Here is a 26,313-nt window from a genome sequence, read left to right as displayed (position 1 = left end):
TTTAGCAGACGACTGTTTAATTAGTTATATCACTTTTTCGCATTGCGCATGCGTGTGAGAGGTAGTTCAAGCATGGCAGCCATGATTACCTTACGATTGTGTAACGCTTTGGCAGGTAAATATCGAGAAAAATATATATATTTAAATAATTTAGGACAAGGTTTTTACACAAAATCTTATCATGTAATTAAGGGAAATATTTGTGTAAGTGTAGTTGTGGGTTGCTGTGTTCAGACGTAAATCTATACTGAGCTAATGTTTTGCACCACGAACACGAATGAGAAAGTTAAGACGCAACCAAATCGAGGAACCATACAAAAAATGAGGGCGCTGTTTATTAAATATTATTGGGGAAATTATGATTTATTTATTTATTTCTGTTTAAAACATCTAAAAAGCTATAAATATTAGCAGAGAACACGCATGATCGCATCCTTCCACTCTGTATTGAGTTTTCACAAGATTTAAATTTTGTGCTTTTTATTTTTAATTTTACTTTTACTTAGTTAAGTTAGTCATTAGTCTAATGATTAGTTAGTGTTAACTTATTAAACAATCGCACACAAGTTTCAAACTTGTTTGTGTGAAAAATTTGCAAACAATATAATATGTTGAATCTGATTAGGAAAAGTTTCCGTATGGCGCCACCACTTTTTCATTCGAAATAAAATAATATAGTATCTAATTTACCTGATTGACATATCCCTTTTTGTAAAAATGAGTGAAAAAGTGGTGGCGCCATACGGAAAGTTATCCTCTGATTATACCATGGAGGTAGAAGTAGACCGCCATGATTATACCAACTTTGTGTAAAATGTGCGCAGCCTGTCAATTATCTGTTAAGGACCCTCTTTTGACTTAACAAAAATGGCGTGATAAAAATGACAAATTACAGAGAAGAACAAGATCTTTAATTTAAATAAATTGACCTTCCCTTCAGGAAATGTTGTCGTTTGAAAATAGTTTAATTTTTGTAATTAATTATAATAATGATAACAATAGTCACATATTATTCGTCACTCTGTGATGCTCCTGTTGCTGTAACATGCAGTATTTCCTGCAAGATGTGGGTATATGATTGAACTATGAGACCTCATCTTTTTTTAGCACAATGATGTAATGTTTCACAAGGTGATGTGGCGCAATTTACTGCCGACCAGACCAGCAACAATATTAAGAAATATTTTCTGCTGAAATCTTGTATTTTCTTCTCACAAGTTGCCTGAGAAATAGTTTTGACTTTTGTAGTTTTAATTCTAAATTTTTGTTTTACTTTTTTTTTGTTTACTGTAGGAGTGCGAAGCAGCTTGACCCAAGGATTGCTGGACAATGCTCTGAGGGTAAATAAACCTTTTCTAAATTAATTGTCATTGCCTAAATTTCTCACCAGTGATCATGGTTTGCCCTGTGTGACTAGCCAACAGGTCCAGTTATATCCCATTCACACATACACGCCGCTTCTACTATGATGGAAAAATGGTTGAGAGCGCAGGCCTGATACTTCACGGAGGCAACGGAGGCAATTGCCTTCGTTGCCCCTTGCCATTGCCTTGGTGCCCTTGAAATGCTCCAGTAGAAGTTTACAATTTCCTCATAGGGTGCCCTTTGCCAAAGAGAAAATGCCTTGGTGCCTTTGCCCTTTCAAAAACGAAGCACACAGGCCTGAGAGCGTGGCCAATCGTTGGCCAAATGTGGGAGGATCTCCATGACCGTGGTTTGGTCGGGATGGGATCTCCTAGGTCGGGAAGCTGCATGCTCCCTCAATGCTTATTTTGAACATGTAACTTAGAGTGAATGTTGATTGGTCATCATTGAAATACATGTATGTTTAAACTGGCATTTGGCCAGCAGACTTTTGCGAAGGACGTGGCTACAACCTGTTCGAGAAGCTGGCATGCAAGGGCGCATAACAGCTACCAGCCACATCAACCCATTATGACCACGGAGCACAGGCAAGATAGAAAGTGTCTGATTTTTTCCTGAGGGAGGAAAACCGAATAGTCTGGAAAACCCTCGTGGCACAACAGAGAACCAACGCACAACTCAACTCACATATGGCCCCGACCAGGAATCGAACCGGGGTCACCTTGGTGAGAGGCGAGCGCTTTATGCACAAGCCAACCATGCCACAAGGAATGTTTCATGCAGAAACAATTCTAAGATTGCAATGTTAATGAATCCCGCTCTCTCTAACACCATATTCCTTTGAATGGAACTGTTTCTCATTGACGTTTCTCATTGATCTATTATTTGATACTTACAGAACACCAAGCCATGTCTACTGCATACCAGACATTTTTCCAGAGTTGGTTCCTCGTTGTACGCTGCTGAGGCCAAGGCAAAGTTTGAACGCAGGAAACCTCACGTCAACATTGGTACCATAGGACATGTTGACCACGGAAAAACATCACTCACAGCAGCCATAACAAAAGGTAAACACTTAAAACCAATCCAAGAGCAGTTTTGGCCGATAGTTAGACCCCAAATTCTTGTCCCTAATTAGTCAGAAGAAGAACAAATTAAATGTGTCATTTAACACCTCAACCTATGATACCTCATACCTCAACCTATGATGATACTGAAAATTAGCCATAGCTGTAGCCGACAATTCTGACACAACCTACACGTAATTTACAATGCTTTTCCATCATTATGTTCTCAAGAGTTAATGTTGATTTTATGATACAGTTCTGGCTGAGGCAGGCAATGCCAAATACCACAAATACGATGACATTGACAAGGCACCTGAGGAGAGGAAACGAGGCATCACTATCAACGCTGCTCACGTAGAATATGAGACCGTCAATAGACATTATGCACACACAGACTGCCCTGGACATGCTGATTACATCAAGGTCAGTCCATAGCTATGGTTACACCATAGAGTTATATATAAGAACTAGAGGGCGCACTGGGCTATATACGCGCTCCGGCATGCGCGCAGTCGGCCATTTTCTAAGTTGACAAGACTGGCATCCCACAGCATGTGTTTGTGCGGCCATTTTGTAAGTTAAACAAAGCAGCATCGCGTAGGGTTCATTAAACACAAACTCCAACGTGTGTTTCATATTCAATGCGCGTACAGAATGGCATGCGCGTGTATCCCTGCGGTCCCGTGGCATTTGTGCACGAAGCATCACTCGTGCGCCCTCTAGTTCTTATACACCTATGGAGTGTCGTGGCCGAGCGGATAAGAGCACCGAACTATCATTATCTTCAAACTGTGTAAGGTTAATGTAACTCTGTGGATATTGTGTTTTGCGTTAGACAAAAAGTACATAGACCCTTTAATAGGCCTGGGCGAATTATTCAAATATCCGGTTAATGGCAAATAGGTTTTCCTATCCGTAACCGCGAATGCCTTTTTTTTCTTAACCGGATATCCGCATAGGGCGCAAATACCTGTGTACAAACCGGATAATTATGTAATAACAACCGAGTAACCGGATATTCTTTAACTATCCGAATATCCGCGGACGTCGGGCGACAACGGATATAAATGTTTCGTCTGAATCCTTATGAAACTTCTGTTAAGACAGCATAAAACAGTATAAATTAAGTATTTTACTATGCTCACCTCCGTGAAGAGTTAAAACAATGACATTTCTGACGTAATTTGTCCAAAGATTACACAAGTTTTCCTTCACGTAGAGTCAATCACGATCAAAAGAAAAAGCAAATCGCCATCTTTAAATTAGATCCGGTCATTTTTATGAATGAACCGAGTGACACTGTCTCAAACTAATATCAATCCGCCCATAAGATCTCATTCACAAACGAACAGTGCCCTCTAGTGGCCAAAAAAAAAAAATTTTTTTACATATTTTTTTAAATAGCGCCCTCTCGTGGCGAAAAAAATTATTCGAGTATCCGGTTAATTTTGGATAGTTGGCCAGCGGTATCCGAATAACAAAATTTCACTATTCGCCCAGCACTACCCTTTAACATTGTTGTCAAACTGATTATTAATGATATTCACCTCTTGATTGTGGTTGCAGAACATGATCACAGGAGCGGCTCAGATGGAAGGTGCCATTTTGGTTGTAGCAGCTACAGATGGACAGATGCCCCAGACTAGAGAACATCTTCTTCTTGCCAAGCAGGTAAACAGTTCATCCACAACTCACAAACATAGGGTACCATGGCTGAGTTGTTGAGAGCACCGAATTACTCAGGTAATGAGGGCGCTATGGCATAGAGTCGATAAGTCAATTCTTTGATACCCTTCCCTTTGTAGATCGGTGTTGACAACATCGTGGTGTTCATCAACAAAGCTGATGCTGTTGATTCTGAGATGTTGGAGCTGGTTGAGCTTGAGATGAGAGATGTCTTAGCTGAGTATGGATACGATGGTGAGAATACGCCTATTATCATCGGATCAGCACTCTGTGCACTCGAGGTATGCTTCCTTCTTATTGTTTTAATTCTATAGTCTCAAAGGAACGATTATGTGAACTATTCCGTCAAGATGGAAATTCCATTTAGTGATAGTGAGAGCCTAGCTCCACTTGGTACTAGGCCTGGGCAAATAGTGTTGATATTGCATCTATTGATTGCCATGACCAGTCAAAATCCACTGTTCAACTACCCGGTTAACCGCACCGCCAGGACTAATGAAAAATAGTCATGACTTGGGTCAAAGTGCAACTTACAGTCCAAATCCACTTTTCAACTACCCGGTCAACCGCACGGCCAGGACTGCTGAAAAAATAATTGTGACTAGGGTAGAAGTGCGACTTATTGAAGCGTGACAGTTCTGTAGTGAATATCACTTGTTGCCTAGGCCTAATTGACATTGTCTGTTATAACATATTATTGCATCGAAAGAGTTGCTTACTGCAATGGCGTCCATTGCAATGCATTACTTCACATTTCAGCCGGTATTTTACCATCTTGCACCTACAATAGTTGTAGCAGCAAGTTTTGTTACTTCCCTTATTTAGGTATGAATGTACCATTGAATTTATATAAATTCTTCAAACACATCAACCAGGCCCAGAAAAGATTGGTGTAACAATTTTGTTTGCTAAGCAGATATTAGCATGAAGCCAATCTCAATTAAATGCATCTTATCTGGTAACCCTTTCAGCTTAGCTACTTTTCTTTGCTTAGCAAATTGTGCTTATAAGCTGTTATGAAGTTGTGCTAAGTATTGTATTAATGACCATTTGACAGGGGAAGAAACCAGAAATCGGTGTGGAGTCCATCACCAAGCTTTTGGAAGCTGTAGATACGTGGATACCCCTCCCTCCTAGAGATATGGAGAAGAACTTCCTGATGCCTGTTGAACAGGTCTACTCAATAGAAGGTGGGTTGGATCCGAAGGACTCTGTATCATCTACATTGTCTTTATAAGAATATTTAAAGACACTGGACACCTATGGTAACTGTCAAAGACCAATCTTCTCACTTGGTGTATCTCAACATATGCACAAAATAAACCTGTGAAAATTTGAACTTAATTGGTTGTTGAAGTTGCGAGATAATGATGGAAGAAAAAATACCCTTGTCACACGAAGTTGTGTGCTTTCAGATGCTTGATTTCGAGACCTCAAAATCTAATTCTGGTGACACTTGCTACATAAAATTGGGGAGTTAGTGCTTTCTGCTCTACCAGCCAGGCTTCGGACTGATGATACCCAAGCCTACATCCGTATGGACTGTAAAAGGGGTAACCCTGTTTCAGCCCTAGGAGTAGGTGGCAACGGCCTCTGGAAACAAATAATTGTAGCCCACACCTTGAAGTGGCCTTCAGGCCTTGTGTGTCTGGCGACTTGCATAAAATAATAAAATAAAATAAAATTACCCGCTTATATTTTAAAGCCATTGGACACTTTCGGTAAACAGTATTGTCCAAAGGCCCACACTTCGTGTATCACAACTTATATATAAAATAACAAACCTGTGAAAATTGTGTAAACCCTGTAAGTTATTTGTAAATCTGTGAACTTTTTTTGTTTTTCCTGTTCCGAAAGTGTTTAATGGCTTTAAGCTCAATTTCTTTGAATGTGTTGTTGGCAGTGTGTAAATGACATTTGTTAATCTCTTCTGTTATCCCTGATTTGCTCTCTCTTCAGGACGTGGCACCGTGGTGTCCGGCAGAGTGGAAAGAGGCTCTATCTCTAAGAATGACGAGATTGAATTCATTGGTCATGATACAAAGGTTAAGAGTGTTATTACAGGTTTGTATCTTTCTCTGTTTTATTAAATACTTCAAAAAATAATTGCAAAGATAGACATATTACTGAGTATACAGTGCTTTTTTTTATTTTATTTTTTTGTTTATGCAAGTCGCCAGACACACAAGGCCTGAAGGCCACTTCAAGGTGTTGGCTACAATTATTTGTTTCCAGAGGCCGTTGCCACCTACTCCTAGGGCTGAAACAGGGTAACCCCTTTTACAGTCCATACGGATGTAGGCTTGGGTATCATCAGTCCGAAGCCTGGCCAGTAGAGCAGAAAGCACTACCTCCCCAATTTTACATAGCAAGTGTCACGACCGGGATTCCAACCCACACTCTGCTGATCAAACACCAGAGCTTGAATCCGGTACTCTTAAAGCCATTGGACCCTTTCGGTTCAGAAAAAAAAAAAAAAGTTCACAGAATTACAAATAATTTACAGGGTTTACAGAAGGCAATGGTGAAAGACTTCTCTTGAAGTATTATTCCATGAAATGCTTTACTTTTTGAGAAAACAGCAAAACAATATAAATTCTCGTTAACGAGAATAACGAATTTATTTTAAACACATGTCATGACACGGCGAAACGCGCGGAAACAAGGGTGGGTTTTTCCGTTGTTTTCTCCCGACTCCGATGACCGATTGAGCCTAAATTTTCACAGGTTTGTTATTTGATATATAAGTTGTGGTACACAAAGTGTGGGCCTTGGACAACACTGTTTACCGAAAGGGTCCAATGGCTTTAATCGCTCGGCCATGACACGCTACACACATCGGTATATATGGGGTAAACCAATGCAAATTTAACATCTATGAATATGAAATTGTGTTTCTTCTTGAAGGTATTGAGATGTTCCATAAGATCCTTGATAAGGGTGAAGCTGGAGACCAAATGGGTGCACTAGTGAGGAACGTCAAACGAGACCAGATCAAACGTGGTATGATGCTCTGCAGACCGGGAACTTACAAAGCACATAACCACGTCAAAGCACAGGTAAGACCTTAAAGGATTTGGGTACTTTTTCAAAATGTCCATAGATTTACATTAAACTTACAGGGTTTGCAGATAATGATAGTGGAAAGCTTCCCTTCAAATATCACTTACTGAGGTGCTGTAGTTTTTGAGAAATGAGTAAAACGATGTCATGAAAATCTGTTAGTAAATGATTAAAATAATTTTCGTCTCATGAGACGAAAATTTTTTTCATGACATTGTTTTACTCATTTCCCCAAAACTACAGCACCTCAGTACGTAATATTTTCAGGGAAGCTTTCTACCATCATTATCTTCAAACTGTGTAAGTTTAGTGTAAATCTATGGACATTGTGTTTTTTGTCCTACAAAAGTTACATAGACCCTTTAATCCTACTACTTTCTAAAATATTTGTCAATTTCCAGCTCTCCCTGATGTTGCAGAATATTCCCTGAATTTCCCTGATAGAACAGCAAGACATATGATGTTAAACAGACTTATTAACAAAAAAATCATTTAGACTGAAAGTGTTTTTGTTATTAAAACGACTGGTTAACATCTCATAAACCGTGCAATCTCGGTGGTCTAGTTGGTATGACACTACTCTAGAATTGCAAAGGTCGTGGGTTAGAATCCCACCTGAGTAATATGCCTGAATTTTTTTTTCACAGAACTCAGGTTAGTACTGAGTATACAGTGCTAACACACGTCGGTGTATAGGGGTAAAATCCAAAATGAATATTCTTTATCCCCAATGCAAATTTAACATCTATTTTCTCGTAAACCTGTTCACATTATACACCACTATAAAGCTTACATAAAGAGCTACATGTATGTATATCTTTTACATCTTTCTAATGAGCCTCATGTTTTCTAACCAGGTTTACATCCTCACAAAGGAGGAAGGTGGTCGACACAAGCCATTTGTCAGCAATTTTACCCCCGTGATGTTTTCCCACACATGGGACATCTCAGCAAGAATCACTCTACCCGAGGATAAAGAAATGGTTATGCCAGGTAAGCATCTATAGACCCTTGTAGGGTTTTCCCTTAACCTTTTCAGTGCCTGGCCAGCAGGACCAGGGCCCAATTTATGGCTCTGCTTACCGCCGAATTCTGCGCTTACGATCGCGATTCCCCGCTTACGTGGAAGTGCCAAATTTCTGCGCTAGCCTTATAAGCGTAGAATGCCTAGTAACGTGAAGTACGCACGCGCAGAAGCCAAAATTCGCTGCTAACCCGTGAAATACGCTTCCGTAAGCACAGAATTCCCTGCTTCCGTAAGCGCCGATTCTGTGCTTACGGTAAGCAGAGCCATGAAATTGGGCCCTGTTTAGCTTTGCATTTCACTAGTCAGTCAGTTGTTCCATTAGTCACTAATTCATATTAAAGCCATTGGACACTTTCGGTAAACAGTAATGTCCAAGGCCCACACTTCGTGTATCACAACTTATATATAAAATAACAAACCTGTGAAAATTTAGGCTCAATCAGTCATCGGAGTCGGGAGAAAAAAACGGGAAAACCCACCCTTGTTTTTCGCACGTCTCGCCGTGTCATGACATGTGTTTATAATAAATGTGAATTCTCGATATTGAGAATTGATAATTGTTTTAATGTTTTCTCAAAAAGTAAAGCTTTTCATGGAACAATATTTCAAGAGAAGTCTTTCACCATTACCTTCTGTACACCCTGTAAATTATTTGTAAATCTGTGAACTTTTAAAAAAAAATTCTGTACCGAAAGTGTCCAATGGCTTCAAAGGTTTCAAGGGTAAATCCAAAATGAATATTCTTTATCACTGATGCAAATTGAACATCTATTAAAACAGGATTCAAACTGCCTCTAGCTACCGGGCAATCTCGGTAGTCCATACCTGCCAACTGTCCCGATTTTCCCGGGACAGTCCCGGTTTCTGAGTTTCAAAGACGCCTAAAATCGGGACTGTCCCGGTTTCTCAGATTTCACGATTTTATTATTAAAAAGTAAGAAAATTGATGATGAACGGCTGAGAACAAGACTAGATGTATTTTAGACTTGCTGAGCGAACGTGCATTTCATCCCAAAGTAGCCGTGTGAGTGAACAAGTACGCACGTGTAGAGGGAGATTCGTGTGGAGGACTTGTATCAAGTTTATTAAATCATTTGTCAAGCATGTGGTGTGTCAAGTGTGTGTGTATATCAATAAAAACAAATGTTGTAAACGACTGATGAAGAGTTTAGTTGTATTATAGACTTGTTGAAACATGCGCTCCCTCAAAAAGTGTCCGTTTAGTCCGTGCAACAACATTGTACGCGTAGAGAGATTCGTGGAGAGGACTTGTACCAAGTTTATTGTGTCAAGCCAATACATGCGGTGCGTGAGTGTGTGCGTGTGTACATACATGTACATAATACGTTATGTACATGTATTTGCTTCGTCGACGACGTCGTGGTACAAAGGGTGTTGCGGTCGCCATTTTGTTAAAACCGTAAGTTGATTTTCAAAATGAGTGGCAGTAAATCGAAGAGATCCTGCGTTTTTAACGATAATTACGCCACAGATTTCTTGTGCATTAAAAGCTCAACAAAAAGTAGGCATCACCCTTTCTGTGGCATATGTAGAACCGATGTGAGTATTGCTCACGGTGGACGGGGCGATATAGTCGCCCACCTAACACTGCCTAACTAAAACAAGCAAAACAATCCACATACAAAGGTCTACACCAATAGAAAGTTGGTGAAAAGCTGTGTTATCAAATAATAATGAACTAATGTATTGTTTTTATGGAGTAGTTCCACATTCAAAGTTAATTTACTTTATGTTAATGTTTAGCCCCCAAATGACTCTGGAAGCTGTGTAGTTCTGTTAGCTTCCAGGGGGCACTGTCCCTTGCAATGCAGAGCCCCCTGGAAGAAAACACTCATTCACAGTACCCCGCCTTGGTGACCCCTGGACCCCGGCCAGGCTTGTCCCTATTTCTGGGTTTCGAATGTTGGCAGGTATGGTAGTCTAGTTGGTAAGACACTGCTCTAGAATTGCAGAGGTCATGGGTTCGAATCCCAGCTGAGTATTATGCCTGTGATATTTTTCACAGAACTCTGGGAAGTACTAATATACAGTGCTTACACACATCAGTGTAAGGGTAAAAACCAAAATTAATAGTCTTTATCCCTGATGCAAATTTATTAGTCTATTATATAACTGTAAATAGTAATGCATATATTGCTGCATTTTGCAACGTAAAAATGCCAAGTGCCAAGGCTGGTGGAGCAGTGCTTTGAAATAGAAATCATAAAGTAAGCGCCAAAACGGCCGTTAAGCAGCTCTTTGAAATTGGGCCCAGGCGGTAAGCACAGAGTTCTGCAGCAAGCCATGGAGTTTGGTCCACATGGTGTTTACTTTAAAGACACTGGACACTGTTGGTAATTATCAAAGACCAGTATTCTCACTTGGTCTTTCCCAACAAAATAATAGCTCAACATATGCATAAAATAACAAACCTGTGAAAATTTGAGCTCAATTGGCTGTCGAAGTTGCGAGATAATAATGAAAGAAAAAAACCCACATGTCACACGAAGTTGTGTGCTTTCAGATGCTTGATTTCAAATTCTAAATCTGAGGTCTCGAAATCAAATTCGTGGAAAATAACTTCTTTCTCGAAAACTATCATACTTCAGAGGGAGCTGTTTCTCACAATGTTTTATACTATCAACCTCTCCCCATTATTTGTACCATGTAAGGTTTTATGCTAATAACTATTTTGAGTAATTACCAAAAGTGTCCACTGCCTTTAAGAACGTACCGTTCCGGCTTTCCACTAAGCTCCGCCCACCGCGCACTTGAGCCAGACACGTGTACGAGCACTCCCAATGACATTCTGCACGATTCTGCCATGCATGCCAAATATACGTGCACGCATGACCGAGTTTGTCCGACCACAATCATTGCTGTGATTGGTCAAATGGGTGAACGCGCACAGTTTGATTGACAGGCAGGATCGGTCCATTAATCTTGGGAGTTTTTGCTTTTACAGAGTGCAGTTGTTGAACTTTCTAGACACAGATGTTTTATTCTTGTACTCTTTATCTTCTCATGTAGGTGAGGACGTTAGTTTATCTCTGGCTCTACAGAAGAACATGGTCCTTGAACTTGGGCAGAGATTTACCCTGCGAGACGGACGCATCACGCTGGGTACCGGTATCATCACAGAGATCTTACCTCCAATTGAGAAAATTTAGTGGTCATCAGTGAAGAAATGACAGCGCATATAATACATTAACAACCATGATCGGTTACAGAATTTGTTTTTCGTACTGGTTGAATATTGTGATAAGACAAGACTAGGGCCCAATTTCATAAAGCTTGTAAACATAAAAACTTGCTAAGCATAGAAAAATATTGCTTAAAAGAAACTGGTTACCAGCCAAGGATCCATAAAGTTAACAAGTGGTCCCACGTTCTTTTTTGCTTAGCAATAAAATTTGCTAACCAGTATTTTCTGCTTAACAGTGTTATGAAATTGATCAGTTGAGTTTTGAATTTAAAAGTAGCGACAAAATTACTTGAAACATAGTGGATGGTGTTATTTTCTACATCTTTCATGCACTCTTTCGAAATATGAATATTTAAAAGTATGTTTTGTGAACTATTATTATGATTTAATTGAAGACGGTCTTAGATTTTCAGTGTGTTGTTGATGTATCTCAATGAGAAATGGTTTCGAAGAAATCTTACATCACAGATAAATACAAACCATTATAGACCTGTCTGTTCTTAGTAAACAAACCGAGCTTGCTGGCATGGATGGCTAAATGTTAGTAAAACACTCAATCGTGGTAACATTTAACTTTTTTTTGCAAACTTTCAATTAAATAAAATACCTCCCATGATTGGTTGTTTTGTTTGAAAATTGTGTGTAATTGTTACAAAGAGTAGCTTTCTGTTTTTGTTTTGCATTTATGGCTTTCCATAGTTTTCCAACCTCAGTTGACAAATACTCCTGCTTTGTCGTTGCAATATAAAGGGCTATAGACATTGTGACATCACATGTTTACAATAGAGCCACCGAGCCTGGACTTCCTGCAGGCAAAATTTGTACACAGCCTAATGGAAGAAATCATAAAATCTTTTATTTTATGGAGATTGCACTGTCTAATTCTTATCAACTTTTGATATGATGAAATGGGGCACATCTCAAAACTTGTCCAGCTTTTACTTTCATAATTCTTGGATTTATGTGGAAATTATGACACAAAGTGTCAACTTTCCCATATGACCTGTGCAGTATTGTGCCTGCCAGAATACTCAAAGAATGTACAAGGTCACACAGTGTTCCTGGCTGTGGCTGCTATATGCGGCATAGCACCTTGTAAACCCTTATAAGGTGCTAAATAATCGGGTCTCAGAATTCATCACTGCAATAACCTATCTTTCTGAAAGTTTGTATATACTCAGCGCCTTGAGTACCTTGTTTGGTAGATACGTGCGCTATATAAGACTTCGATATTATTATTATTATTACTTATTGTAAACAAAGTTCACATGGTCTATATCTGTGGAATAAGCCATCACTGGGGGTTTGTTTAGTTAAATAGTCCATTGATTGCTATGGTTAATATTAACCACTGGTATTCAGAAAATTTGTCCATGCCCATCGAGCAGAAATACTTAGACTTTTATGAGTAATCAGTTTCCTTCAGAAATATTGTTGCCACAATGCAACGGTGACTTGATAAAGGAAAGACAATAAAGATTCTCGTAACAAGCATTTGGATTTGGTATTGTTGTGTGAGAAAGTACGAGTAGGCACTGGTTTCCTGCTAACTTCTGCTAAGCAGAAAAATGTAAAGAACAACTTTATGTGTAAGCAGCTCTAAAAATTGGTGCACTGGATAATGATGGTTATCAATAAACTAATAATAGAAATAATGAAGCAAGCTTTGGGAACATTTTCTTTCTTGTACATATTGTTTTCATTCATAAAAAACACAAATTCAAGAAAATTATGAAACAAATTTAAAAAAAACCATTATAGGCCTCGTTTGAATGAATGACTTTGGCAATAGCTGCAGCTGTAACACAGGGAAATCCTATCCTTCAATAAGAAGTAACTAAAAATAGTTAACTTGCTGGTGTACAGCTATGTACTAAATTTCTTTTGTGCAAGTGTTGGCTATGAAATGAACTGCCTCTAGCTACCGGGCGACCTCAGTAGTCTAGTTGGTAAGACACTGCTCTAGAATTGCAAGGGTCGTCGGTTCGAATCCCACCCGAGTAACATGCGTGTGACATTTTTTTCACATGACTTGGGGGGAAGAACTGAGTATACAGTGCTAGTACACATCGGTGCATGGGTAAAAACCAAAATTAATGTTCTTTATCCCAGATGCAAATGCTTGTCATCAGGAGGGAAAAACTGAAGACAAGCCGAGTATACTTTTTGAAAACGTCGAGACCACACTGTTGAGACCACACTGGCTCTTTAAAGAGCCAACACTCCCAAGAGATGTAATACATGGTTTTAACGGCAAGTTTGCTGTTTTTAGTTACTTGTTATTTTTCACACCACTACTATTCTTCAGTTTTGTTGCAGCCAATAGACGTAGCCAATAGCCGTAGTCACTCGATTCAAACAAAGCTTAATAGGAATTCATTGAAAAATTCTTTACAACTCTTGATAGTGTGAACAAGAAATCTTGGGTCGAAAGTGGACATCTTTTGAAACATTAGAAAATGAATTCATCAGTGGTCTTCTCTTTATCAAAATATCAGTAATATTTACATCACATGTCATGTTGAATCTGTTTGCATAACTTAAAACTAATAGTTGCGTTGCCCCGGCTGTAGTTATATCAAGTGTATCACAATATTTACAAATAAGATTCCCCCATGCCTTAATCAGGCACTTCTAAGAAATAGTGATATGGAAATAAATTGGCAGATAACCAAAATATAAGCTTGTCATCAATGTGGTGTGATGTATTAAATTGAGAAATACTTGCTGTACAGCGCAAGTCGATGGAGATTCATGATTTTAAAACAAAACCACAACTGAAACTCAAAACTCAGTATTCTTTCCTGATTATCTGAAGAAAAAGAATGAAACAAATTTATCATTTCTAAGAGAAGTTATACCTGATTTACTGAAAGCACTAATGTTTGTAGCTGTCCGTGGGATGTTAGTGCTTGACTGAATCTAAACATCTGAGAAATAAGTAGCTTACTTCACTTCTTTGGGGGTCAAGTATTCCACGGACAGTTCGCAAAATGATTACTTCTCAGATAAAGTGATATGGAAATTAATTGGCAGACAACCAAAATATCAGGTTCTAATAAGCGGGAGAGAGTGCTTGTTAAATATATGCTTTACTGAACTTTTGGGGGTCATTTGTTTGTTTTGAAAAACCAACTTGTGTAGTCCAACTTCACAAAGTTCTCCAAACTATGGTCAAAGAAAGTCCTTGGGTGAACTTGGCCTGGTTTTCCTGGACTAATTTTGACTGTGATATGGCAAAGTAAAATATTCTTCAGGAAATAATTTGAGGATATATATACCTAATTATCAAAGACAATAATGAAATTTGTTTTAGGTATGATCATGTCCAAATAAGCCAAGTGCTACATGTACAATGTACATGTGCATGGTCCTTATTGCACATTTAAAAAAACAAATCTTTTATGCAAGTTGCCTGACACACGAGGCCTGAAGGCCACTTCAAGCTGTGGGCTACAATTATGTGTTTCCATTAGCCATTGCCACCTACTCCTAGGGCTGAAACAGGGTTACCCCTTTCACAGCCCATACGAATGTAGGCTTGGGTATCTTCAATTCGAAGCCTAGCCGGTAGAGCGGAAAGTACTACCTCCCTAATTTTATGTAGCAAGTGTCATGACCGGGATCCGAACCCACGCCCCGCTAATCAAACACCAGAGCTTGAATCCGGTGCTCCTAACCGCTCGGCCATGACACCGCACATGTTGCATAGCAATCAATCCAAAAACTTTTAATTTTGACATAACCTACCTCTTAATACTAAAGATATTGCAGTTATAATTTCATACATTACAATAGATTGTCAAAATATTTTGCCCTGGCCTGACAAAATTCTTAATATATTAATAATAATATTAAACGCATTTATATAGCACCAAATTAATAAATGATACAAGGCATTTTGAGGTCAAAAGGACACGTTGTAATAGAGAAAAGATTAAAAGAGCTACATGCTTAAAAATACAGCCAATTTTCATGGCAGTACGCTTAAGTAAGTGCAGAATCTTCTGCTTATGTATGCACCGATTCTTACTTATGGTAAGCATTGCGCTTAAGTAAGTGCAGAATCTTCTGCTTATGTATGCACCGATTCTTACTTATGGTAAGCAGTGCGCTTAAGAAAGTGCAGAATATTTTGCTTATGTATGCACCGATTCTTTGCTTACGGTAAGCAGTGCGCTTAAGAAAGTGCAGAATATTTTGCTTCTGTATGCACCGATTCTTACTTATGGTAAGCAGTACGCTTAAGTAAGTGCAGAATCTTCTGCTTATGTATGCACCGATTCTTTGCTTACGGTAAGCAGTACGCTTAAGTAGGTGCAGAATCTTCTGCTTATGTATGCACCGATTCTTTGCTTACGGTAAGCAGTACACTTAAATAAGTGCAGAATCTTCTGCTTATGTATGCACCAATTCTTTGCTTACGGTAAGAAGTACGCTTAAATAAGTGCAGAATCTTCTGCTTATGTATGCACTGATTCTTTGCTTACGGTAAGCAGTACGCTTAAGTAAGTGCAGAATCTTCTGCTTATGTATGCACTGATTCTTTGCTTACGGTAAGCAGTACGCTTAAGTAAGTGCAGAATCTTCTGCTTATGTATGCACCGATTCTTTGCTTACGGTAAGCAGTACACTTAAATAAGTGCAGAATCTTCTGCTTATGTATGCACTGATTCTTTGCTTACGGTAAGAAGTACGCTTAAATAAGTGCAGAATCTTCTGCTTATGTATGCACTGATTCTTTGCTTACGGTAAGCAGTACGCTTAAGTAAGTGCAGAATCTTCTGCTTATGTATGCACTGATTCTTTGCTTACGGTAAGCAGTACGCTTAAGTAAGTGCAGAATCTTCTGCTTATGTATGCACCGATTCTTTGCTTACGGTAAGCAGTACACTTAAATAAGTGCAGAATCTTCTGCTTATGTATGCACCAATTCTTTGCTTACGGTAAGAAGTACGCTTAAATAAGTGCAGAATCTTCTGCTTATGTATGCACTGATTCTTTGCTTACGGTAAGCAGTACGCTTAAGTAAGTGCAGAATCTTCTGCTTATGTATGCACTGATTCTTTGCTTACGGTAAGCAGTACGCTTAAGTAAGTGCAGAATCTTCTGCTTATGTATGCACCGATTCTTTGCTTACGGTAAGCAGTGCCATGAATTTGGACTCGGGTCCCAATTTTATAGAGCTGCTTAAGCAGAACAAGGAGCTAAGTGCAACAAAATGTTGCTTACCGGGGTTACTAAGGTTACCAGCCAAACTACCATGTCACATGCACAACTTGTGACTGGTATCCTGCTAATTTCTGCTTAGCAGAAGTTTTTTAAGCAATATTTTCTGCTTAATCAGCTCTATGAAATTGAGCCCTGGTGGACTTAAAGAGCCTTTTTGATGGACAAAATTGTTCCTGTGTTTCTATTAGGGATAGTTAGGGTGTTCCAAAAGCTGTGAGGCACAGGGGGGAAAAAAATGTTCCGTCACCGTCTTGTTTGTGTGACTCGTTCTTATTAACTAAGGAGAATATGAAGCTAAATAGCTTTTACAAGATATGGGTGTTCTAAGTTCACATCCCATATCATTGTAAACAAAATCTTGGAATTTAAAAATGGCAGTTTTGTGGATGCAGGTTTTAACTAACCAATAAAGGCAACAGTTTCACTGTTGTGAATCACTCACAAACAAATCAAATTCCAGTTGAAAATATGTATTAATGAGGTAAATGTTTAAAAATGTTTGATAAGTATTTGTCTGTCTGTGATTATTGTGGTATTGCATGCTGTACAGTTCTTTGCCCTCCTTAAGATCAGAAAATAAAAATTGCTTGGCAGACTTTTGGACCAGAGTAAACCTCGATATCCCTCTGATTTTTGGAAGGTTTCTTATTTCCACTGGTCAGACTTTTGATTAGCTTCCCTGGGTCAACCCAGGTCTGATCCCGTGTAGCTTCCAGGGGTCGACCCAGGTTCGACCCCAGTACGTTGAGGTGTCATATGTTGAATGCACCAACACACTAAACACATGCACACAGTTGGTACTGCGCGCAGTTGAGCCACCCTACAAAACCCTTGCAGGCGTGTGGTTTTGAATGGTTGGTCAACTCACTAGAAAATGAAACCAAGAGTAGGAGGGTTAAGCAAATATTATTGCTGCTAAGTGATGAACAAGAACCCAAAGGCTTGTCAAATTAATTGTTTTTATGAAAGTAACCTTCATTTTTGTCTGCCAAGCAACATTTTCTAGCGCTTTGATTAAATAAGCCATTTGTGTGTTAGATTTGAATATTGTCTGGTATAACGACGTGCTTGATCACACGTTACCACTTAAATTTGAAATCCTCAGACTATGGAGGAAGTAGCTATGTCACATTATTAGGAGCAAGCTTTTGCGTAGTTACATAAAAGACGGTGAACACCCATTCACAATTCTGAATGGTTGTGTATGGCACAATGGTACCAGGGTCGGCTCATCTGGAGGTTTTTTTTTTGTATTTCTTTTTGTATGCAAGGAGCCTGACACACAAGGCCTGAAGGCCACTTCAAGGTGTGGGCTACAATTATTTGTTTCCAGAGGCCGTTGCCACCTACTCCTAGGGCTGAAACAGGGTTACCCCTTTTACAGTCCATATGGATGTAGGCTTGGGTATCATCAATCAGAAGCCTGGCCAGTAGAGCAGAAAGCACTACCTCCCCAATTTTATGTAGTAAGTGTCACGACCAGGATTCAAAACCACACTCTGCTGATCAAACACCAGAGCTTGCGAATTCGGTGCTCTTAACCGCTCGACCATTAAACGCTCAACCATGACACACTATGCAAAGGCTTGCCCTGAACCATTTGACATAGCAACTTTCCATAGTCTGAGGAATTTTGACTGAGGTACATTGTGACTAAGCAAGTCATTGTACCAGACAATATTTAAATCTAAGTCGCATATGGTTTATTGTGTAGTATCAAACCAAATCTGGCTTCTGGTCTTTTTCTTCTCTCAAGAGACTTTTCTGGCTGATGTCGCTACTGATCATCTGCTGGATGTGAGCCCAGATACAATACAACTGTCAAAATAAAAAATTATAGTCCGTTAACATTTCTGATAGCCAAAACAAGATGTTCACAAATTGGAACTAATGTGCAACAGCTACAATGATATTTTGGGGGGATTTTTATATATATTCTCAACACTCTTATTAGAACCAAACGAGAAACGAGAAGACAATGAAGAAATTCTGTTTAAAGGCAGTGGACACTATTGATAATTGTCAAAGAATAGCCTTCACAGTTGGTGTATCTCAACATACATGTATGCATAAAATAACAAACCTGTGAAAATTTGGGCTCAATTGGTCATCGAACTTGCGAGATAATAATGAAAGAAAAATACACCCTTATCACACGAAGTTGTGTGCGTTTAGGTGGTTGATTTCGAGACCTCAAATTCTAAATCAGAGGTCTTGAAATCAAATTCGTGGAAAATTACTTCTTTCTCGAAACCTATGTAACTTCAGAGGGAGCCATTTATCACAATGTTTTATACTATCAACAGCTCTCCATTTCTTGTTACCAGGTAAGTTTTTATGCTAACAATTATTTTGAGTAATTACCAATAGTGTCCAGTGCCTTTAAGCCGAAGCAATTAAGTTCGAAAAGGGATTAAGTCTAGAACGATACCTCTACTGCAGCACACATAGCTCTACCAACGCTGAGGACACTTATTACAAAATACACCACACCACCAGGAATGTGTGCAGTCAGGAAGCCAGACCGATATGCATATAACCACAATGGTAACAGGTGAAGGCTCCATGCTGTGTACAGTCCAACTGGGGTTTTACAATCTACAAAATAATAAAACATAAGCAGCTCTTTAGAGTTCAGGAATTTTAATTAAATTTTTACATATTGGGTTTTGGAAGAGTAAATTCATTCCAATCCTCCAGTAATTTGGTGAACATGACTGTAAACATCGCCTTTGTTGCCTATGTGAAGTATCAGGACCGATTGCCTGCTAGACCACCACACGCATGTACGCAGAGGCCGGTTGGTCATGTGATCAGTGTCTATTCTCTAAAGACACTCACTACAGCGTTGATAATTATCACCGCTTGACCGGCTAGGCCTGCAAATGGGCCCAATGTTCATGGCTCCTGCTTACCGCCAAATTCTGAGCTTACGATCACCATTCTCCGCTTGACCGACTAGGCCTGCATACTCTGTGTTAGCTGTGTAAGCGTAGAATGCCTAGAAACGTAAAGTTCGCACGCTAAAGCCAGATTTCCTGCAAACCTGTGAAACACGCTTGACATAAGTGCAGAATTCCCTGCTTCCGCAAGCGCCGATTCTGTGCTTATGGTAATCAGAGCCATTAAATTGGGCCCAGCCTTTCCCAATGTACAAAATGGCCTCAAAGTGGATGCCACTACAATCTTTTTGATTTTGGTTCATTTTTTTTACCTCAAAATGACAAAGATCAACCTGGGTGTTATATAAAACAAAATAATAACAAATGTATTGCATTCATGGAATGGAGAGGATATTTCCATACAGGGAAAGATGGTATGTTCCATTTTCACCAAGTTGAATGGAACCTTCCATCTTTCACCACACTGAAAATATTCTCACACTTGCACTCATACACATTAATATTTGTATAATAAACCGGATTTTCCATGGCTATACTCACCATTTGACATAACGTTTTTGACCAACCATGGTGCTTGGCCGTAGTTGGACTTCCATTGCGCCCCCGCTGTGTGTGTACAAACCAGAACGCACCATTCCAACGCAGAAACAAAACAACCCCACTACAGAAATAATTACAAATAATAACAATACACTTAGATTGGGTTTTTATTACTGACAATTTTGTAAGGTGCACCAAGTCAGGGTTTATTTATCAGTATTAAGAAAAAAAAAGAAAACACTCACCTTGTAAATTTGGCTCCAAAGCATTCCCCGTCCAACATTATCAACTACCAGATCAAGCTAGAAATAGGAAAAAAAACCAATGTTTCATGAACAACACAAGGAATGAGGGACCACACTGCCTAACTTACTGTCTGTGTAACTCACCCAAACTCCAAATGCTGATGTCTGATGCAGTTTCCTTGCCACTGTACCATTAATAGCTATACAAGAAAATAAACAAATTATTTGTTATTCCTTTGGATTTTATACTGTTTAATACTACAATGTGTGATAGATATTACTCAGTACTCCTTTAGTTTTGCAAAAGATAGGGTAATGCATCTAGGTTAGTTTTCCTTAGCGGTCAATCAAAACTTGTGACTTTTAACTGTTTAGGTTTAACCGTTTCTTCCGACTCCAAACTAAATTGAGAAACTATGGTGCAGGGTCTGGGTTCTTGCATTGTCGGTGCCAGCTATAAATAAAAGTTTCAGATTTTGCGAGTTTTGGATACTGAAAAGGCACGATCGCCATAGGTACGATGTGTTTGTTTTAGATTGAACATTTCAACTTGCCCTAAATCTAAAATGATCAAAACATGAATATAACCTTTTTTATATAGTGCCTTTTACAAAAGTGATACAAAGTGCTTTAAAAAAAAAAAAAAACAACAACCAAACAAAAAGAGTACAAAACTTGTTTTACAAACAAAACAATGCAATTAACAATGATACAAAATATTACAATTTCTTCACCATCAAGAAAGAGTGAAGTCATGTAGAAACCAATAAGCCAAGGAGGATTTCTCCAGTAGAACCATGACAGCAACACAAGTAGAAGCCTCCCATAACCTGTGGATACAAACAAATAAAAAATGCTACGAGAACTCTTGATCTTGATATAATTATCGTCAGGAGGGAGGAACTCCTAGTCGATTGTCTGCGTACCTATGAGTGTACGCCGAAACTTAGTGGGGCTAGAAATGCTGGTTGTTAAGTAGAGGAGTGAATTCTAGTCTCTTACAGTATTTGGAAAGATATAATTACTGAAAGAAAGACTGAACCAATATGCCATTAATAGACCAGTAAAATTGTTCCTGTTTGTTTATTTGGTGTGTTTTTTGTGGGTTTTTGTCTGGGGAAAGTTTTGGTCGTGTAGTACAAAGAAAGCTTCAGTAATTGTAGACCCAGTATACGAGTATGACAGAAAATGTCAAAATTTCAAAAAAGGAATACAGTCGCCCCAGTTACTGGGTCTACAGTTATTGGTGGCTAACGGTCGTAAAACTTTCAACTATCAACGCCGATTTTAAGGCTCACGGGGAGCCTTATAGTTTCTAGAAGTAGGGCTTAGTTAGCCCCCGGGTCAGGGGCTTAGATGAGTTAGACCTAAAAGTAAAACTTTACTTAATTTTGCTTTATAAATAGCACTCGTACTCGTTCGAACGAGTACCACACACTAAAAATGTCTACAGAATCATTCAGAACTCAAGTCAAGTCATCAAATCTCTTATCAGAGCTTTCTACCTCTACCTAAATAGAAAAGTTGTAGCAGCTCAAGTATTATTGGCGAGAAATGCATACCGATTGAGTTAAATTCAAGTGTGTAGCCTTAATTAAACTAACTATCTCTCTCACAACTCAGCATACGTCAAACTAAGAATGATTGAAGGCAATTACTACTTTATGTTATAAACACATAGTTCAAGGACATATTTTTGAACAAGGTTTCACACTCACCAATAATATTTGGGACGTAAAAATAGACATTTTCAGCCATGATTGCCAGTGGACGAGTAGAAACTTACGACAGCTGCTGTGCGCACTGCACCTGATGATGATGATTGCGTTTGTTTACCCCGTATAGCGCCCTCAAGTGGTTGTAAAAACCAGAGCGCTAAATTTTTATGCAATTTTTTTCCCCCAAAAAGGAAACGAACGAGTGCGCATGCAGACGCCACACAACAATTGCCGAAACCCTGGCTGAAACGGTCAAAATAAGTAAGGTTACACGTGAAAAAGTTTGTTTTTTGCAAGGGCCCTTTCTGCACATGGGTTAATCCCCCCCCCCCTTATTATCAGAACCGTCTTAGGAATCATCATGTGCCCACGCCCCCCCTTTCTTTGTGTACGATTTCCCGCAGTGGCACTCAGGTCCCTAAGACAATTAAAGGAACACGTTGCCTTGGATCGGTCGAGTTGGTCTTTGAAAAGCGTTTGTAACCGTTTTTTATAAAATGCATATGGGTAGAAAGATGTTGTAAAAGTAGAATACAATGATCCACACAAACATGCCTCGAAATTGCGTGGTTTTCCTTTTACCTCGTCGACTAACACGTCGGCCATTTATGGGGGTCAAAATTTTGACTCCCATAAATGGCCGACCATGTTAGTTCGCACAGTAGAAGGAAAACCACGCAATTTCGAGGCAAACTTGTGTGGATCATTGTATTCTACTTTTATAACATCTTTCCAACCATATGCATTTTATAAAAAACGGTTACAAACGCTTTTGTTTTGACCAACTCGTCCGATCCAAGGCAACGTGTTCCTTTAAAGCGCACTGACCTTGCAAATTATCATCCAGGACGCTAGGCCGATGACCTGAACAGTTAGATTTGCCTATCAAATGGCGAAGAGTCGAGAAAGTTATAAGCTCTTATACAAAAAGATAATAAAAATTCAAAATGAGTTATTGTTTGGGCTATTCACCACGTCCATTACTACCACGTCCACCAACAAACAAAACAATGTACTTTATTGTTTGCGTTTTTTATGTGCATTTTCCGAATTGCGTAGGTTTTGTTTTAAAGCTTCAGCTGTCAACATGGAGTATAAGTCCATGGTCAAAGTTCAGAGACAAGTGTCCGAAGAAAGTTTTTAAAACGATTTTTTATTCGGGCAACGCTCGGTGGAGCTCGGACGTGTGACTAGACAATGTGTTTAACGTGTACTTAGCGTCCAGTGAAGAAGGCGCCAAATTATGTCATTCAAAAATCCATCACAACACGAGGTTGAAGCTTCGCAGAACCCACTAGGTCTACTCAGAAACAACAGACTTGTGCTCTAATAAAGCAAAATCAAAACATTATAATAAAGAACATTTTATTTTAACGATTATACGTGGGTCGCAAAATCGTGTTTGAGTCAGGGCAATTGTTTTGTTCTAAGATGTTTTTTGTATTATATGAGTTCACTTTTTTTGCAATTATTAGTGGGTGGGATATACACGCAGCTAGCCGGAAACTCAAAACAAACCGTGTAGAGCGGCGTGACCAAAGAACCACTGAGTAAGATAGTTTACACTTGCACTATTGGGGAGGGAAAAGCTTGAACCCCTACTGGAATAACAGTATTGGAATCTAAAAGGCACAAGGCCTTATAATTTCTCCAAAAAAAAATCACATAGACCATCGACAACCATTTTTCTCACCCCCCCCCCCAAAAAAAAAAAAAACCAAAAACATGTCTTAAGGGAAATCTTTACTGGAAATAGCTTGTTTGGGGTCCCTTTGAAAGCTCCCTGTTTGGATTGGAAATAATAATTAGAACCAAAATTATAATAGGGGTAGCGCATGGCCTACGTAATGCGCCTACACTACCTCGAGCTCCCGAAAGCCAGTAGTAGCAGGTCCAAAATGTATCCGGTTCATGGGCCGGTGTGCCAGCTAGGCTGTCTCCCTGGTGACTAGTAACACCTACTCCCATCCTGTTATTGGAACTTTTAATTTTTTTTTATCTAGCAAGACGAATATTCCCGAATTATGGGCCGATATTTTGCGGTGGTACGTTTGCAAAATTCAGACAAAAAAAGTAATGTCATTTAATTAAAAACTCTTTTGCTGCAACAAAAGTCGATTGTGTCTGCTGCTGGTGGTCAGTTTTGGTCGTCACCTGTCCACCAATAAACGATGAGGGCGTTCTGCTGCTGACGCGGAAGTTCGTGCACTGTGCGAACAACAACAGCAGAAATGGCGTTGCAAGAGAATAACATTCGACTCGTTTTATTCCTAATTTTTGTGTTTTTATCATCATTTTTCTATCTTGAAGGACATAGTCTGTCTACTGAAGGAACAAGCCACACAACAGGTACACCGGCATATCATGACTATAGTCAATTGACGAATTTTATGCATCAATATGCCAGAGACTATCCCGAAATTACGTTACTCCACAGCGTTGGAAAAAGCGTAGATGAACGAGAGCTGTGGGCACTGCAAATCACCGACCGGCCCCATGAGACAGAGCAAGGCGAGCCGTGGTTCAAGTATGTGGGCAATATGCATGGAAATGAGGCAGTAGGCAGGGAAATTCTCATCTATTTGATTCAATATCTGTGTGAGAGTTATGGAAAAGATGAACGCATCACAAATCTTATTAATAATACAAATATTTTCATTATGCCGAGCATGAACCCAGATGGTTTTGAAAATGGTCACGAAGGAGATTGCAAATCGACAACATTGGGACGAAATAATGCAAATAATGTGGATTTAAACAGAAACTTTCCTGATCAGTATCGTTCTGTGAACCCCCGACGTCAACCCGAAACGCAAGCATTGATTAAATGGATTGAGGAAAATCCATTTGTTTTGTCGGCAAATCTACACGGGGGAAGTGTCGTTGCGAGTTATCCCTTCGACGATTCAAAAAACCATGCAGGGACTGGATTCTACAGTAGAACACCAGATGACAGTGTCTTTGTTATGTTATCCAAGACGTATGCCAATAATCATCTGACGATGGTGGGTCATGAGGAATGTTATCAAGGGGAACACTTCCCTGGTGGGATCACCAACGGAGCTCATTGGTACGATGTGCCTGGTAAGTTTCTTCTCATAAGAAGACCGAGGAAACATAGATCCTGTTATTGGAGGGCTGTGTACTCCTTTTTTTTCATTACGGGTCGTACGAGGGCCCCAGATATCAATATTACACAGTCGCACTAAATATCGACAACTCACGACCCCTCACGACAACTCACGACAACTCACGACAACAATTTTTAAATGCACTTCAACAAAACATTTGAACATAAGTCAACCGATAAATATATGCACAAGAGTCATATGCATCTAAATCACTTTTAAACTTTTGAAAATTTTGTTCTTTTAACTGTAAAAAAGGTGTTTTTTACCCCCGAATTTAGTAGCAAACAGAAATATTCGCCATGTTGTCTTTCGACGTACTTGGACGATTCTATTACACCACAGGGGGCATGGGTAATTTCTGAGGGATGAGTTGTATTTTTGGGGGGGGTTTTAGCTGCTGTTTGTTTTTCTTTCTTGTTAGTAACTAAGCCGACACTCTGAAATTCAATAAAAGGGAAGATTTAAATATAATATTTTTTAAAACTCTATGGGGACTATGAGAGGCACATAAAATGGTAAATAATCATCTTGCATATTGTATCACCCCTGCGGTTTAATGGAATCGTCCAAGTACGTCGAAAGACAACATGGCGGATATTTCCGTTCGTTACTAAATTCGGGGTAAAAAACACTTTTTGTACACTTAAAAATACATTTGGGTGATATGGGTGCGTATGACGGTTGTGCATATATTTACTGGTTGACTTATGTTCAAATGTTTTGTTGAAGTGCATTTAAAAATTGTTGTCGTGAGTTGTCAGTATTTAGTGCGACCCATATTAAATAAGACAAATCAAATCCAGCGGATAACTTTCCGTATGGCGCCACCAATTTTTCACTCATTTTTACAAAAAGGGATGATCTCAAGAAGGTAAGTTGGATACTATATTATTTCATATCAAATGAAAAAGTGGTGGCGCCATACGGAAACTTTTCCAATAGTAAGTATAGGCCTTATGAAACGAATTTGGGCATTCCATGTTCTCATAAATTGGCTATCTTGGCCGCCAGTCAACCAATAAGGACATGTTTTCTTAGTGTTTCAAACTAACTGTTGTGATACAACCCTGTAGAAGTGACATAAATGCAAACTGTACAGAGGCAAATAAACTAACCTTCTGAAATGAAAAT

At 39.2% G+C, this 26,313-nt stretch overlaps 3 protein-coding genes across 3 annotated transcripts in view; 2 read left to right on the top strand and 1 right to left on the bottom strand.

The window, feature by feature from the left end:
- The first annotated feature begins 65 nt into the window (after positions 1-65).
- Positions 66-13,072, top strand: LOC139938351 (elongation factor Tu, mitochondrial-like). The gene is made up of 11 exons (XM_071933813.1): positions 66-115; positions 1,294-1,340; positions 2,264-2,432; positions 2,689-2,855; positions 3,999-4,103; positions 4,238-4,399; positions 5,176-5,308; positions 6,078-6,182; positions 7,026-7,177; positions 8,039-8,174; positions 11,239-13,072. Exons 1-11 carry the CDS (start codon positions 73-75, stop codon positions 11,376-11,378), a joined length of 1,359 nt encoding a protein of 452 aa, XP_071789914.1. The 5' UTR covers positions 66-72; the 3' UTR covers positions 11,379-13,072.
- Positions 13,073-13,212: 140 nt separating this feature from the next.
- Positions 13,213-22,137, bottom strand: LOC139938352 (uncharacterized). Its single transcript, XM_071933814.1, has 7 exons — positions 22,052-22,137; positions 21,068-21,163; positions 20,478-20,533; positions 20,334-20,390; positions 20,089-20,209; positions 19,077-19,243; positions 13,213-18,463 (listed from the first exon to the last, which is right to left on the bottom strand). The coding sequence occupies exons 1-7, from the start codon at positions 22,089-22,091 to the stop codon at positions 18,362-18,364; spliced, it is 639 nt and encodes a 212-aa protein (XP_071789915.1). The 5' UTR covers positions 22,092-22,137; the 3' UTR covers positions 13,213-18,361.
- Positions 22,138-24,274: 2,137 nt separating this feature from the next.
- The window catches only part of LOC139938334 (carboxypeptidase D-like), a 35,713-nt gene continuing 33,674 nt past the window's right edge, over positions 24,275-26,313 (top strand). Inside the window, exon 1 of the mRNA XM_071933786.1 lies at positions 24,275-25,135. Coding sequence (XP_071789887.1) covers positions 24,283-25,135 — 853 coding nt within the window. The 5' untranslated portion in view covers positions 24,275-24,282. The remainder of the gene's footprint in view (positions 25,136-26,313) is intronic.

This window comes from Asterias amurensis, chromosome 6 (genome assembly GCF_032118995.1).
Source record: "Asterias amurensis chromosome 6, ASM3211899v1".
Lineage (NCBI taxonomy): Eukaryota > Metazoa > Echinodermata > Asteroidea > Forcipulatida > Asteriidae > Asterias > Asterias amurensis.
Note: the sequence above shows the minus strand (reverse complement) of the source record. Positions and strands in the feature narration are given on the sequence as shown.